We start from the raw sequence: 16,160 nt of genomic DNA on the forward strand, positions 1-16,160 counted from the left end.
TACCTAATGGTTCATTACAAAACAAATATACCCCAGACTGGACTTGGAAAACAAACACACAGCCAGATAATTGCTTAGGCCTTCCTAGCATTAGTCATTCTTTCAAAGTTCACCTCTAGATTAACATCGCCCCTCAGAGTAGGCTTTCTCAGCCTGGACACTTTTGCCCTTTGGCTCTGGATCGTTCCTGGTTGGGGGCTCTCTTGTGCCCAGCACAGCCATGTTTAGCAGCATCGCTGGCCTCTACCCACTAGACGCCAGTACTGCTCCCTCCAGGGATGACAACCAAAAATGTCTGCAGGCGCTGCCAAATGTCCCTAGGAGGAGGGGTGGGGAATGAGGTCAGAATCACCCCGGGCAGAGAACTGCCCCGTTAGATGAAGTAGAAAATCACACTTTCTTGTCTTTATCATGTGCCAGCCCTTGGTACTGTGGACAGCTTGTGACCTTGAAGCCAAGTTGTCTAGCTGCAGATCCCTGCTCCCACGCTTTATGAGCGAGATCTGGACACCCAGTCCTGTAGCCTGGAGACGGACGAAGGCTGTGTTCACTGTTTCTAGGGAAGCTTCTACTCTCTGACCTCCAGGTACTATTGCTGCTTTTCTATAAATGAATTAAATCAACTAAAACAATCTATAAACTCTATCCAAGGCAAACACATATAACAGGTCTGAAAGCGAAATGTCAGCTTTCCGCTAAGGTGTGAATTTTCAAATCAGTTGAATAAAGGCATATTAATACACCCGTCTATGCCGTGAGATGAGCAGATTTTAGGATTGTATGTGTTGGGGAGGGGTGGAGTATTCAGAGTCCACCCCAGGAGGCCGTCCTGATATTGATGATTCTAAAGGCCATGAAGGACGAAGGATGCTCACCCCAGGTTCCTGACTCAAGTAGGGAAATTTCTCTCTGTGTGCCACATCCAAAGCTCACCACTGGATGTCACCCGAGTCCAACCAAAGCTTTTCACTACAGCTCACGCATCTGACAGTTTCAGGGTCTGTGGAAGCAGATCAAGGAGGAAATCTGAAACCAGATTAGCCATCACTCGCGCATGCTCACAGACTGCTGTAAGGATGGAATGAAATGAAAAGCACCTTGTGCAGAGTTGGGATATAGCAGATAAGGTCAGTGCTCCCAGCAAATGCCTCTAACGTTGTCATGCATCCCAGCACCTACAGCCTCCTTGAGTCCACTTTGCCCACACGCAGAGAGAGCCAGGTCTGCCTGGAGATGATGCTCTCCCACCACAATGCTTAATCAATGACCAACAGGCCAGAAGAAAGCTCAGCTTCCTTGCCTCAGTCCAGGCAGACCCTGAGGTGTAATTTACCGCACTTCGAGGCCCGGTGGGATCAGGTAGGAGCCAGCCACTGTAGGGCCTTGCCTGAGGTTGCACCCTTCTCGGGCTCCCTCCCCTTCCTGCCCTGAACCTGGTTCCCCTGGGAGTCATTCGTCCATAAATCACTGTACGTAAATCCTCATCTCATGGTCTGTTTGGGGGGGACCTCATCAAAGACACTGGTTTACTGTTCGTGCCCTAGAAACGTCTGTTCCTTTCTTCTGTCTGCTTCAGGCAACAGTGGGATTTGGGAACATGTATCACCTAGAGTGGCCCAGCACCCCTCTGCCCTTTCCTGCAGGACAGAGCAGCATTGTGAGTCTGGCTCCGGTCCCTCTGAGCCTGGCTGAGGCTGGCTCCCGGGAACCTGTGTGTCTGCTTACCATCCTTGGGAGGCAAGGCTCAGGCTATGCCTGCTAATCCATTTGTGGTGGCGTTAATAGCAGTACCTTAAGGCTTGGGGAAAGATCTGGAGGCAGAAAAGAAGACCCCAAAATCATTTTGGAGTCACAAGGAGCGGAGGAGAGAAGGAGCAGGAGGAGAACTGACAAACCCTGAGTGATGAGAGTCCAGGAGGCGGCGAGTGGGCCCCCAGGGACTATGACCCAGGCTTTCTGCTGTGGTTTGTAGAAATCTAAAAGCTGGCATAGCCTTTTTTTTTTTTTTTTTTTTTTCCAGCTTGACATAGGATTGCTCAGACAAATTAACATTCCCAACTGGTTCATTTGGCCAGAATACATTCATGTGCTGAAGCAAATAGGAGGTGGGTGAGGGCGGGTAAGAAGAGATGGGAGGCGGGAAAGGTGGGGAGAGATTGGTAGCATCAGCTTATTTTTTACCCCCCAAGCACACTGACTTTAGCGTAGCGTTCACTTGAGAAAAATGATTAAAACAATTGCTCACGTGTGACAGAAAAGTCATTTCCATTTAGAAAAATACTGAAATCATGGTTTGGGGAGCATTCTCTGTCTCCGTTAATAATGAGTTAGAGGGTAGATTATATAAAGCCTGTGGATCAATATGTGATTTTCCTGATTAAATTACTGATACACCGTGGAACTTGTAGGCGACGCAGCCGAGAGGACATCTTAGCATGGGAAGGCCCTTAAGTCATGAAAATTGTGTTTCAGGGTAGAACACAGAACAGTATTAGCTGTGTAATTTCTTTTACTCTTCTTTTTTTCACCATTTCAGGCGGATGAGGCTGGTTGTTGAAGAAATGAGATGTTCTTCCCAGTGTTCGCTTCCATTTCTTCTCTCCACTCGGAGCTGAAACACCCACTCCCTCCAGAGATTTGTTTAAATACTACATGAATGAGCCTATATTGAACCAGGTCCACAAGGGCACAAGCACCTCCTCAGCCAATAACACGAGAAACAGTAAGTGCCCACCTTTATCAGGGATCAGGAAAGGGCGATGCCAAAGGCACTGACACCTTCTACTTAGCTTTCTTCTAAGCGTATGAAATATGCTAGAGTTTCCTAAAACTTCACTGCACAAGGACTGCAGCTGAATTTGGTCACACTGCGAACAATGAACTAAGTCAACTGTGACTCAAATATTTTTTGCACAAACAAAATATTTTTTGTCTTCACAAAAGCAGTTGGAGCAGGGAGGAGAGGTGTGGACCCCAATAACTTAGATGTTCTGGTAAATGTCAACTTGAGGCCTGATCATTCTTATAAACACTTTACTTACTCCATTTCACTTTGCCATTTCACATAGCAAGTCTGACAAACCCTTGCTAGGCCTGGGTAGGAAAGGTCTGAGGAATTCATGGTCAGGAATTAAAGGATAGCTTTCTAATCTTAATACCTGATGGGGATTCTCATTTACCTCTTACAGGTTTGCAGAAACCAAAAGTACCACTCTCAACCACTTGCCCCTTCAACAAGAGGTACGACTTTTAACAAAAAGAATGCTAGGACAGCAGGAATATGCCACGCAATGTGCCGGGATGAGCTGTCAGTGCTTTTAGCAGATAATCAGAGCCCTGCCTTAAACTGCCCTTTCTTGCCATTTGCTGAATATTCGTTCATGGGAAGTAGCCAGGAAAGTGAATTGAAAAGACTATGCTCTGGAAATGAGATGTCCTACAGATTTGTAGGCTCGTTAATTAGGTCAACGTTAATAGTTTCTGCAGGACTACAAGGGTTTTACTCAAAAAGATCCTTGGCCACCTATGTCTCAGTCAAGGACATGTCACAATTGTGAGCACTCGAAGGAGCAGCTGCAATCAAGTGAAGTCGCTATCGGCTGTGTGTCCGCTGGCAGGGAAAGGCCGACGGCCTCCTGCCATTTGTGATATTCTTTGAGGACGCAGGAGAGTGCAGGAGGGAAGGACTTAAAGTAGGAGACCACTGGGGTTTATAATATCTCCCTGGCGCTCTCTCTTTTACCCAGGTGGTTTTAGATGTCTCTTTGACAGAGCACCAAAGACGTTTCCCTGATAATGAAGCCAGGGAAGATGCGCCATCCCAGACATTGAGTAAAACATTTGCTCAACTCGTGTGTGTGAGTGTGTGTGTGTGTGTGTGTGCCTGCATGTGTGTGTCTGCATCTTTGTGCTAAGCATTTGCAGTATGCCTTGCAAACAACTTTGAAAATGCTGTGGAGGAAAACAAAAGTGTTCTGAAAAGAGTCTCAAGATAGACTTTTGATTCACTTAAAAAAAGAACTGTAGTTCTTCAAAGGTTTCCAAAATGTTTTAAAAGCCTCGCATTTTGAAGTTAATTTTACTACCATTATTTACACAATTACTGTGCACTGTGCTTGGTGATTTTACATACGATGTCTCATTTAATTTAATCCTCATAATTACCCCCAAAGTTAGCTGTTATTAATCTCAAAGGCCTTATTATTCCCATGTGTAGATGAGTGAATTGGGAAGCAAGAGATTAAATGACATGGACATAGTCACGCAAACAACAGAAGTCTGAGCCATTATTCCTCAAGATGTGGGGGAGTTCATACTACAGGTTTTCCACTGGCTTTGACATAATATGGGAGAACCAATCAGATGTAGCCTATTCTAATTACTTGTATTTATTATAAGATTATTTAACACAACACACGTGTGTCCAATATAAAGTCATATACTCTAGTAGTCAATCCAGAATAAACTTCCAATTAGTATGCATTCCGCACCCATGCATACTCTTTTAGAGAAGGAGTGGAAGCCACAGGACCTCATTCTCCAGGTGGGCACCTGTTGTGGTCCATGGAGGTGTTCTCTCTTCTTCGGTGGTCACCTGGGCTGTCATGTGCTTTGGCCCTTGTATAAGGCTCTGATCAGAGTGCGGGTCAAAATGTCCAGCCAGAGACGTGAACTTCCAGCAGCAGAAGAGTGGAGGGACACACCCCCCCCCTGAGGTCATAGCCAGGGCCAGTAAGCTGTGGGAACCCAAGGGGCTTACACTCTGGTGGGATGCTCTCCTTTTGGGGTTGGCTTCCCAAGAGGTGTTATTGGTTACACCTTTGCTACGATGGCTATAGACAAATAAGACAACTCGACTTTGTTGAGCCTAAAGATGATTAGTTTACATGCTGACACCCACCTCGCTGTAGGTCTTAGAGATAAGCAAATTATATATCGACTCTAATGCGTTGATCTTTATAAGGTGTGGTATTCCTCACTGAGGTATGGATGACCCTCACATGTTGGTGCTGATAAAGGACTATGGCCAGAACTGGGGCTTCAAATCAAAATTATACACTCCATGCTACGTCACCAAATTGCTAGTGGAATGACTTGGGACTATTTCAGATAACTTCAGGTGATTTTTTTTTAATGAAACTAGAAAAACTATGCAGTCTGGAAAGTGTTACAAAAATCTTTGATTTAGAAATCCGAGATGGTCTGAAAGGGTAAGTGCAAGTTCTCACCAGTGAAGCATCTGGCAGGTTAAAGCACAACTCCTCCAGGGGAGGCCATTCTCCATCCAGCCCTCTTGGATCAGGTAATAGTGCCTGCCACTTAGGGGCCCTACTATGTCCAGACCCGTACACACATTGCACTTAACTCCTGCAACAACCAGCAAGGAAGATGTTATTACCCATTTATAGTCAAGAAAACTGAAGTCCAGCAGCGTCATAACCTTATTCAAGCATGCAGAGGTAGGACACATACGACCCACATTACTCCGTGGTGCCCTGGGCTCTGTCCTCATCATCCAACTCTTCTGAGCCACCAATTCTACACTGCCCTTAAACAAGATTTCATTTTGTTGCGTCAGCATCTACCATACCGACTCTTCTCACCTTTGACCAGTTTCTGTACTTTTCTTTTCCTGCGCTGGTAGCCACGCTGAACAGCTCTGCTCTAGGTAACGTCTACCACTTGCCCTAAGTTGGCTCATGAAACCTGCTTGCCTGTGCTCCCCATATCCACTCCCCAGCATTGTTTCCTTATTCATCCAGAAGTGGTGTCACTGACTGGTTGCACTGAGGAACTCAAGGGTGGGTTTGGAAGCATTTAACTGTTTTTCCAAACGTTTTTTCCCTTTTGTTATGTTGAGGAGATGCAATCACCAACCAGCCTGAACCAGACCAGCCCTCACCTCAAGAGCTACGCCTATGACTTTTGCCTTATTTTAATGCTAAGATCTCTCCAGAAGGAGCTTAGGCCTTATTGCCATAACCTGCAGTGTATGTGGAAACATGTTTTCTAACTGAGCCTGTGCGAGCGAATACCCCACTCTCCCTTTTGAATATTCATTCCCCATCCGAAATGGTCCCTGCTTCCCTTTGTTCGGGGACACCCTGACTCTGGAAATGATTCCTCATGGGCTCCTATTTGCTGCAAATACTGCTTACTTTGTGAGACAACTACTTCTGGAGGAGACTCTGATTTAACTCGCCAGGAGGGAACCCACATTGGTTTCAGTAACAGTGGAAGTCTTATTCTCCATGTTGACAAATAAAAATGGCAAGCAATAGGATATATCGGAGAATATGAGGAAGCCATTTGGTATAAACCTAATTCGGCCTGACCTTGTCTTTCCAAAAGGGCCTGACCGTGGCTGTTGAGCATGCATTGTATGTCTGCTTTAGATGTTCCCTATGGCAAGAGCAAAGGCCCTTGAAATAAAGGCACAACTTCCCTCCCCCTCCCAACGTTGGCATCTCCTTAAGGATTAAGCATCTTTCCTCAGGCTAGAAACTGATTGCTGTGCTCACCTGTGACCACCCAGCTCGAGACAATAGGCTTGCCTCCTGCTACGCCCTCTGAGAGAGCAGACCCACTACGTGCTGTATCCATCAAGTGCTGTGCTGACAGGGCAATCTTGTGACTATTGTGGGAGGGACATTTCAATCCTATGTGAAACATCCTATTTCGGGGTATATAACCACTCTATATACCTCACTTCTTTGGTGCCCTTTCTTCCTTTGGGAAGAAAGGCCCCGGGCCATGGTCCTCAGATTTCAGCTCAGAATAAACTCACCCAAATTTTCATTTATAGATTGGTTATGGATTGTTTTCGTCGACAATGTTCTGTGAGGTCAGGGATGGCAAATCAAATTTCTTAGTTCCCTCCCACAGGGAGACAGTACAAGCTACATAGTAAAATTTTAAAACTATGTGTGTGTGTGTGTGTGTGTGTGTATCTATAAACAAGCATCCATCAGCTTGGAGATATCAAGGAAACCTAGAAGCTAGAATTCCCTCAAGGATCCCTAGGCCTAGATTTTTTTTAAGGTCTTTTGGAGGAGATCATTGAGAGGACACGGCCGTGGTTGACCTGCAAGATGAAGCCGGTCAAGCAAAGCCTCCTTACCTCCTCCCCTGTCCTTGGAATGTATGTTCCGCCCACTATTCCCACACTAGCAGCCATTTCAAGGACACAGCCTTGAGAGAGTGAGGTGCTGAGACGTCTGGACTGGATAGGTGACTGGACCCTGGTAAGGCCTCTGTGTAGTTTTAAGAATCTGGTGGGCAGGTGCAGAGATCTACTTGTCTTGTGGCCCCCCAGACAAGGCTCATAAATAAGTGCCCTTGCTTATTAAAACTGCCACCTGGCAATCTGGAATGGCCTGCCTCTTTCTTCGGTCTCCCCTTGCCCTCCATGTACAGGGCCCAGCTTCAGATTTCACCTGGGGAACTCACCAGCTTGCGAACCAACAATGTCAGTGGTTGACAAGCTCGTAGAGGTGTTAAGATGTCCTTGCTCTTAGTGGGAAGGAAGGAAGAAAGATTCCCCAAGTGGAAATGGGTCCCAGAGGCCCCATTACCCCCCAAACCCTCACCCCTCCAGCACTTACCCCCTCTTCTCTGGGTAGAGAGCAGTAGACTACCAAGACGTGCCTGTGATGCCGGAGAGTGCTGGGTTAGGAACATCAAACGCTTAGTCTTGGGGGAGTTGCTTCAACTCTCAGCTTCTCTAGGTTTTTTATTTGTTTCTTTATGTGTAAGTTGAGAGGAGGGAACTAAAATCAGTGTTTCTCAGTCTCTAACGTTGAAGGGGTTCAGAACAAACCTCACAAGATGCCACTTTGGCCTATGGATTGTTTTGAGCTGAAGGCACTTAAGAAGCAGCAGAGGGAGGAGGGCCCTCTGACCTCCCTCTTTCTACCTAAAAGCAGGTCATAAAAATTCCCCTGAGTAGGGTGCCCTTTCTGTGCCGGGAAGAGAAGAACACTCGCATCGCCAGGGACCGAGCGTTGATGCTGAAATGGACCTGTGAGGACAAACCTACTGAAATAACCCTCACCTTCCATTAGTTTCCCCCACATATTTCCTAGTGACTGTCCCACAATTTACTGTCCCAGGCCCAAGCCCTTTTGTCTTGTCACATCCCCACAATTTATTGTTTTTTGTTTAAAATTGTGTACAGAATAAGCTTTTGGGCAGAATGGCTTCTTCAGGACTTCATTTTCCTTTTGAAGACTCACATTCATATAAAGATATTAAGTAAAATTTTTGCTCTTTTCCCATTAATCTGCCTCATGTCCATTTAATTCTTAGGTCCAGCCACGGAACCTAAAAGGGTAGAAAGAAACTTTTACTCACCTACAATGTGTATGCGAATCAACTGAGGGTCCTGTTAAAATGCAGATTTTGGTTCAGCAGGTCTGCAGTGGGCCCCGAGATTCCTCATTCTAACCAGCTCCCAGGTGAGGCCCACTCTGGGGCTGGTCCAGGGATGGCATTTTGCATTCCAAGACCTGGATGGCATTTAAAGTTAGTACTCCCCTGCCTCCCAAGATAGAAACAAATAAGCTAGTGGGTTTGGGTTTGGGTTTCGGGGCTTTTTTTTGGTACCACTTTATTTGAATAATCTCCATAAGACTTTTGGCAAAAACATATTCCCCCAGTCACAGTGGACACAGCTGAAAAATGACCCTGTGGTCCAAGTCTTCACCTTGTCCTTCATGACCTCCTCTTCATGCTTGTGGGATGACCAGACCACAGAAAACTGCAGAACAAACCCTATTCCCAAGGCCCCTCCCACAGACTTTCTATACCCCAAAGTGAAAAATGTTTAAAAAATTTTTTTAACTCAGAAATTATGAATTTTTTTTGAGAATAGTACAGGCCTTTTAATTGCACGTAAACAAAAACTCATATCTACATCAAAAGAATTACTTTAGCAGTACACAATCAAAGCAGATTTCCAGTTAAATATAGAAAAATGTGTGGATCCATTGGGACCACCAAATCTGCATCCCCTCACCAGATTCTTGACGCATCATCCTTGACTGGGGGATTTACACAGGAAGAGGAAATTCAAAGTTGAAATAGAAGTACAGAAAATAACCCACAGACATTTTTATTTCCTGTGTCTTTTGATTTGAAGCTTGCCTAACATCCAGTGACAGCACATGTTAAGGGGAAACTCTTTCATTAAAAATATTTCGTGAACTTCTCCACCACCACTACAGACACACATACTTATTTAAAACTTGGAGAGAGGTAAATTGATCATTTATAAGGTAAAATTACTCAATTTAAATAATTTGTGAGAAATAATTTGTCTGAAATGACAGCTTTTTCTCCCCCAGCCCCTCCAGCTTCACACCCCAAAGACGTCAAATATTAAAAGTAACAATCTTAGAGTATTCGTTTATGTTAAAACCCCTTCAGGTACATTATAACACTCCAATTAGCCAGAGAGACAAATTAAGTAGAAAATATCATGTCCAAAGGGAAGACCTGTGACCTACCAAGTTTATACAGGGAGCCAAAGAGCTGGAAAGAATTACTATTTAGAAATAGCTACAAATAAACCATCTTCGCTATGCATCCCTGTGTAAGAGAAGATTCTCTAGGCTGAAAAATAATTGAAAAATAATTCTCTGCTTTCAATTTGCCCACTTGAGCCAAACATCACCCCACCCAGCTGGTGCGAAGACCAGGCCCGCAAAAAACGAGACTGAGTTGAAAACCCTCCTTTATCTGCCACCTCCGGCCCCAAGGCCCAGCCCTCCTGTGAGGTAACAAACCCTGGAAACAAAAGTCAGAAATTAGGGACATATATTTTTTGGTTATTTTCATTTTTCCTTTATTTTTGGTGTTTCCTTTCTATCTCCAGATTTGTCTAATTTCTTACTCGCAGAAGAAGTCAATATCCTAGAAAAAAACAAAAACAAAAAAAAGATTGAACTGAGCAAGCAGGGAAGGAAAACAGATGCAGGTTCTTTATCTAAAATCATCTGTGATCAAAGGGAAATTTGGATTTAAAAGAAGTAAAGATTGAACCCCAAAGCGTATGACATAATTATCACCTTCAGTCAAAAACTACTGAAAATGAAGGTTCTCAAATACCCTTTTAATTTATGGTTATTTGACACATTCAAGCTCAACACTAAGAAGCAATGACAAGCGAGTCCCGTTTGTGTAGGCTGGGCAATGTTTTGAATTATTTCTTACAGCAATTAGCTCCAGGAGAATCGCTTTAGAACAACCACCTTGCCAAGTAGCTCAAAAGGGATCTTTTTATTTCTGTCCTGGGTTTGTGAGACCCCAGGGCTTTAAAAAGAGTATAATTTTTTTCATACATAAGTAGAGTCTATCTACCACAAAAGTAAGGCATTCAAAGATTTTTCCAGAATGTTTTGATTTTGTTAAATATAGGCATTAATTTTTTTTCTCAGCCCAAGTCTTTTAGCAAATAAGTATAACCATCAGTAAGAGTCAGCTAATACTATTTTGATTTCTTTCTTTGTGACATGGACTCCTTTCCAGGATAACTTGCATCCAAACCAAAAATTGACTAGTGGAGCACTAATCTTTCAACCTTTGTTAGTAGGTATAATGCTCCCTGAAACCTCACTATCTCAGACACGTCACCACTGGAAGTTGGGGGGCTTTGCTTGATACATCTGGTAAGTCACATGACGCATTTATAACCCCAGCCTACAGTACCCCAAGATCTGGGTCCTTCTCTGGCCACATCTGGGATGCTTACCGTGGTGGGGACTTGCTTGGTGGCTTCCTGGTACACATGTTGCTCCTCAACCAAGTTACTGGGGAAGTAACCCACGGTTCCCATCTCATCCTCATGGCGATCACCATAAACCTGAGTGCCCAGAAGCGTAACAGTCAGGGGAAGGCTCACATGAGTCTTCTAGAAATCCTCAGACATCCTGTTTGCTATTAATGCAAGTTACATAACTACCAATGCCTCGATTTTCACTCTGGATTACAGCAGGCTCAGAGCCAAATTTGTAGTTTACCTGTAGCAACGAGTTTAACCCACAGAAATTGTCCATCTATTCTTTGGTGGCTCGGTCTTGCTGGTGACACTACTTTAGCATTCTTTTGTTTTATGCAGTCCTGTGAGCTTCCTGAAGTCTTTTTGGAAGCCGTAAGTAAATAAACTCAGTAAAGTTTTTGAAAAAGTAAATAGATATTTTTATTTTAAAGGACTCATATTTCTCAGTTTTGAAAAATTCAAATAAACAGATACTTGATTGAATTTAAGATTTAATTCTTCATTACTTGAAAATCTATCTGTGGGGCTGCAGCTGAGGACAGTAAATTAATCCTGTTTCATCCCTCCCCAGGGGCCACTCCTGCATGTTTTTACTGAAGAAAGCAGAGTCTTTGGAATTAAAAAGGATGCTAAAGTTTCTTTAAAAATATTGAAACGTAGACTGACTGCCAACACATATGACTTTTACTTGGCAAATCTGCTCAAACATTTTTGAATAAGATTCAAACGCTTTGGGATGTTCAAGCCTCTATGTGTTTGATATGTTTTTCTTGCCAAAACATCGCATAAACCTACATTTGGTTATGTTATGAAATTATCTTTTGTTTCTTTAAAATGCAATAAAAGCAAACACACATGAATTTTTGCATTTACATCTGTAACCTCTACACTGTTCTTAACAGCTAGTCTAAACGTTAAGATGCATTGAAGACAGTTAATAGAGGAAAAATTAAGAGCAACATATGTCAAGATGTCGGCATGTTTTTAATAATCTCGTCTTACACTGCCAGCCCAAAATTCTCCAGCTTCATTTTCTTTTACCAGCTTTGAGTAAACATAGATCTGCTGCCCTTTTTTAACGTTAATAAATCTACAGTCTGGGGCATTGTAATCTTCTTGAGCTCTGGCCAGAGAAATAGTATCTGGAAGAAAAAAACATTGAAATGACTACATTTTAGGCTCCCGGATTTTATAACAGTAAAAAGGCAGAGCATATCAGAAAACTAGGAAATCAGAGCAACGAAGCCCTCCCAGGTTACAGCTCGTGTTCAACTCAAGAAGAGCAAGATAGCCAAGGTATTAAAGCTGCATCCAACAGGGTCTTAGCAAGTGAACTCTCCACAGTAAGACACCAGAAGCACAGACCAGGAGAAGCAATGCCAATCATATGCATATTAGGGAAGAGTCATTTCAAAGTACAGTTAGATTTTATGCTGTTAGTGAATATTTTTTCAATTCTATAATAGAAAGATAATGAAAGGCATAAAGAGGTCCTTACAGACACACTCGTCATCTGCACAGAGCTTCTTGGAAGCAAGTCTGTCCATGAATATTCCATGCACGGCACATATGGCCACAAGACCTGGGAAGAAAAGTGACAAGAGTCTTGCCATCTTCTTTTTTTGCTGTTTTGCTGTCGCCGTTTGGGTGGAAGTAGAAACTGACTTCAGTGGTTCCTGTCTTTTATGTGAAAGCCAGACATCTGGCTAAATCTCCCTGGCCAATGGGAAGGTGTCTACCGTTCCTCTGCTTTCATAACAGCTCCTGGGCTCCAGGGGCTATTTGGCATCTGATTTTCCAAAGAGACTTGAACTCTATGTCTTTTTTATATCCAGATGATATCCAAAACGGTCCACTGTTGTTAAAACCACTTTCACTGTGCTTTATCGCACCAGCAGGATATCGCTGAAGGAACTATGAGAATTTTAAATCACTTTTTAAGATTTTTTTCGTTCAACTCTCATTTTCCTTCAACTTACAAGCAAAGATGTGTTAACTGTAGGAATCTGTTGAATATGTGAGATTATATATTTAGTACAAATAATTTTTATTTAAACAAATCCAATTAATAAACATTAGGATTTATATAATAGATAAATAAAGGATGCTTAAGTTTACGAATCATTCATGATAGGATTCTTACAAGTCATGTCTGTCTTGGGGTGGACATGGATTGTAACACACTAGTTGTTGTCACAACCGGACCCTACTAATAGGGAAGGGAGGGATGAGTGGGTTGGGAAAAATAGAACAATCTTCTTTCCACCTTCTCTCTCTGAGACTTGAAATTCAGTCTCAAATGCTCATGGATCACGGATCATAGAGAAGGGAGTAAAGTTAGAGGTGTGTGTTACCCCCCACCCCACATTGCCTACTTCAGGCATCTTTCCCATGGAAAGAAGGCCCTGCTAGAAGTCACCAAGTCAAAGCACTAATACCTGGTTCCACCTACTCAACAGGTATTCAGTGAGCACCTACTGTGTGCCAGGCACTGTTCTAGGCACCAGAGAGACAACCGTGAATAAAAACACGTCCCAAGGGTTTAATTTCTATTAGGAAAGACGGACAATGGGTTGCTGCTTGTTATAGGGCGTTTGGGGCTGTCACCTCTCTCATAAGGTGCCCCCTCTGGTTATTTCCAGAATTGAGGCCTGAGTCAGGATGCCCTGTCCAACGTGGTTGACGATGAGGTTTCCGAGCAGACCCTCCTTCTTCCTTCCCCTTAATGTGGTCATCTCAGAAAATGAAAGACAAGAATTGAACTTACAAAGTATTTCTGTACAAAACTATTTTTCAAGGGATAGACTGGGAAAGCAAAATATACTTACAGTGTAATAAAAAAGTTTGATTTTTTTGGCCATGTGTTTGCGTGCATGTGTATATAATAAAGCTTTATTGCTTGGGTGGGGGCAGGGTTGGGGGGTATGTGTTATTTTCAGGGAAGGATCTTTTATACAGTTGGCCCTGATTTGGAAGCTTGTTTAATTCAGTATCTCCATTATAGATGAGGAAACTGAAGCCCAGCTAAGGCCAGGGCCGCCTGTCTTACCCACCTGGTCTAAAGGTTCTGCAGCAGGATTGCGCTCCGGTGCTGTTTCCATTCATCAACTGTCAAAACAGAATTGGGAGTTTAAGTCCTTTATTTCCTGCTTCGCTTCAAGGAAAGAATGAGTTAGAAATCATCTTTGGAAGCAGAATGCCAGGGCATTTTTCCTTCCTATAATCTAGGGGCCTAAGAGGATCTCTGGGAAAACTAAAGCGTTGATTAAATCTTCTTAATCCTGCTTGGGCAGCTGTTTTACAGACTGTTAGTCTCACGTCAGCCCGCAGCACAGGAGAGTTAAAAGACAATTACCACTTAAGAGGCACTTTAAGAAACGGGGACTGCACAAACTGAGCTTGCCACGCTGCTACAGCTCCCCGAGAGCAGGGTGAAACGTTCACTAGAGCCACATCTGAGCGCTCCCAACAACACAGCAAAGAGAGGCTGATGCCAAGACGAAGCCATTATTGGCCATTCGAAGGTGGAGAAGTAAAGATAAGTGATGTCAAGCCTCCTGAGCGCGTCCTGGGCAGACCTGGGATGTCCTAGCCTTCTGCTAGGGGAGGGACAGAATGGAACTAGACACCTCTTTGAAAAATTTTGCTTGCAAATAGGAATTTAAATTTGCAGTAGTTCAACAAGCAGCTGTGCCTGACTGCTATGCTCAAGACACTGCAGATACTAGGAGTCCAGAATAGGGCTCTGTCCCCAGTTTACTTACCTCCTTCCTCGATTTTCAGATGTATTTTCTGAGGCTTTAATCCCCAAAAGACATTTTTTTTTTTTCAGTTCCTACATCAGTTTCTCAGTCTGTAGTTCTTAAAATGGAGGCCGAGAATCCCTTCGGGGCAAAAACTAGGCTTGGGCAAGCAGGTGGGGGGAAGCACCCCCTTCGCCATGACCCACGAGGCCCTGTATAATCTGGCCTCCCTGCTCCTCTAAAGTCACCTCCTGTCACTTGCTCTCTTCCTTCCATACCAGCTGTTCTCTGACTTTTGAAAGCGCTAACCTCATTTCTAATTCAGGCCACTGCGCTGACTTGCCTGGGATGCTTTACTCCAGGCACCGGTATCCAGGTCTCTGGCCAAGATGCTTCCATGGACACACCAGTTTAACAGGGCCACTCCCTGCACTCCTCCAACCCAATCCACCCATCACTTGATGGTGGCACACCGTCCTAAAGCATGTATCACTGTCTGACATGCCTTATTTACTTAGCAGTGGTTTGCCCCCCAACACTACAATCAAAGCTCCATGAGACAGGGATCATGTCTAGCTTGTCCCTCGCTCTATTGTTAGCTCCCAGAAAAATACTTGGCACTTATAAATAGGTATTCATTGAATAAACGCATGATCCCCCTGAAATCATTTGCTTAGGTGTGTACATGCACCTATACTTTTTTTCTTCAGGGGAAAGTTCCCAGGTTTTATCAGACTTAAAAAAATGTTCATAACATCGCCAAAAGTAAGACTCATTAAATTATTAGGGAATGGTCCCCAGACCAGCAACTTTGGCGTCACTTTGTAGAAATATTCACTCAGACCCTAACAAAGACCTGCTCAATCTGAATCTATGTTTTAACAGGATGCTCAAGTGATTCGTAAGAATGTTAAAGTATGAGAACTGCTCAAGGGCATATCAAATAAAGCAAACATCTTTAGTCAGGGCTTCACATTCTTCACTAGGTCTCTGCTGGATGCAACATTTTCAAGGGACAAAACGCATGTTAAATACCTAAACAAAAAGTACTTTAAGCCGTAAAGTTTAAAACGGAGATGTGAGCTTCTCACAACAGGTTCCAATTTTACACTATCTTCTATTTATCAGTATACTGCCCTTGACAAATACAATTTGAACTAATGATCTAATCATTACAACCTACTTCATTAAGGTAGAGAGAGATCTGCTTTGTTAGTTCTTAACCATGACTCACATTGAAATTACCCAGGGAACTTAAAAAATACCGATAACTAGGTTTCCCACATAGAGATTAGGATTTAAATGACACGGGGTTTAGATTAGGCATGGGTATTTGAAAATGTTTCCCAGATGATTCTAACACGTAGCCAAAGTTGAGAACCATAGCATTACACAGATAGCAACATCCACTCCCTCCAAACGCCCCTTGCAACTCCCACTCCCACCGGTGGGTGAGAAGTGAAGGTCAGAAGGTCCTAATTTGATCAAATCTTCTTCAAAGTGTAGCTTAGCTCCTTTTTCTTTCCCCTTCCTCCCTTGTGAAGCCCTGCTTTCTACAGTTTGGTTCCATACGGGGAGACTTGAGCAAATAAGCACATATATTAAGGTTAAAGCGACTGGTGGAGAGTTACAAAAAGGAA

The 16,160-nt window shown here is 43.5% G+C and overlaps 1 protein-coding gene and 1 long non-coding RNA gene across 2 annotated transcripts; one reads left to right on the top strand and one right to left on the bottom strand.

Annotated features, from left to right (window-relative positions):
* Nucleotides 1-1,025: 1,025 nt before the first annotated feature.
* LOC139078138 (uncharacterized) lies at nucleotides 1,026-8,280 on the top strand. Its single transcript, XR_011530937.1, has 3 exons — nucleotides 1,026-1,127; nucleotides 2,537-2,722; nucleotides 3,189-8,280. It is a non-coding gene; the product is annotated as an uncharacterized lncRNA (long non-coding RNA).
* Nucleotides 8,281-8,864: 584 nt separating this feature from the next.
* Nucleotides 8,865-12,531, bottom strand: OTOR (otoraplin). The gene is made up of 4 exons (XM_008526602.2): nucleotides 12,276-12,531; nucleotides 11,780-11,919; nucleotides 10,751-10,861; nucleotides 8,865-9,912 (listed from the first exon to the last, which is right to left on the bottom strand). Exons 1-4 carry the CDS (start codon nucleotides 12,388-12,390, stop codon nucleotides 9,889-9,891), a joined length of 390 nt encoding a protein of 129 aa, XP_008524824.2. The 5' UTR covers nucleotides 12,391-12,531; the 3' UTR covers nucleotides 8,865-9,888.
* Nucleotides 12,532-16,160: the final 3,629 nt, after the last annotated feature.

This window comes from Equus przewalskii, chromosome 21 (assembly GCF_037783145.1).
Source record: "Equus przewalskii isolate Varuska chromosome 21, EquPr2, whole genome shotgun sequence".
Classification (NCBI taxonomy): Eukaryota; Metazoa; Chordata; class Mammalia; order Perissodactyla; family Equidae; genus Equus; species Equus przewalskii.

Bases quoted from the DNA above. Each gene is read 5' to 3' on its own strand.
- OTOR (XM_008526602.2), bottom strand. From the start codon at position 12,390: ATGGCAAGACTCTTGTCACTTTTCTTCCCAGGTCTTGTGGCCATATGT. The intron at 10,862-11,779 runs GTAAGACGAGAT...CTGGGCACTCAG, and splicing joins GAGAATTTTGGGCTGGCAGT to GTTTATGGTGATCGCCATGA. The intron at 9,913-10,750 runs GTAAGCATCCCA...GTTTTTTTCTAG, and splicing joins CCAAGCAAGTCCCCACCACG to GATATTGACTTCTTCTGCGA.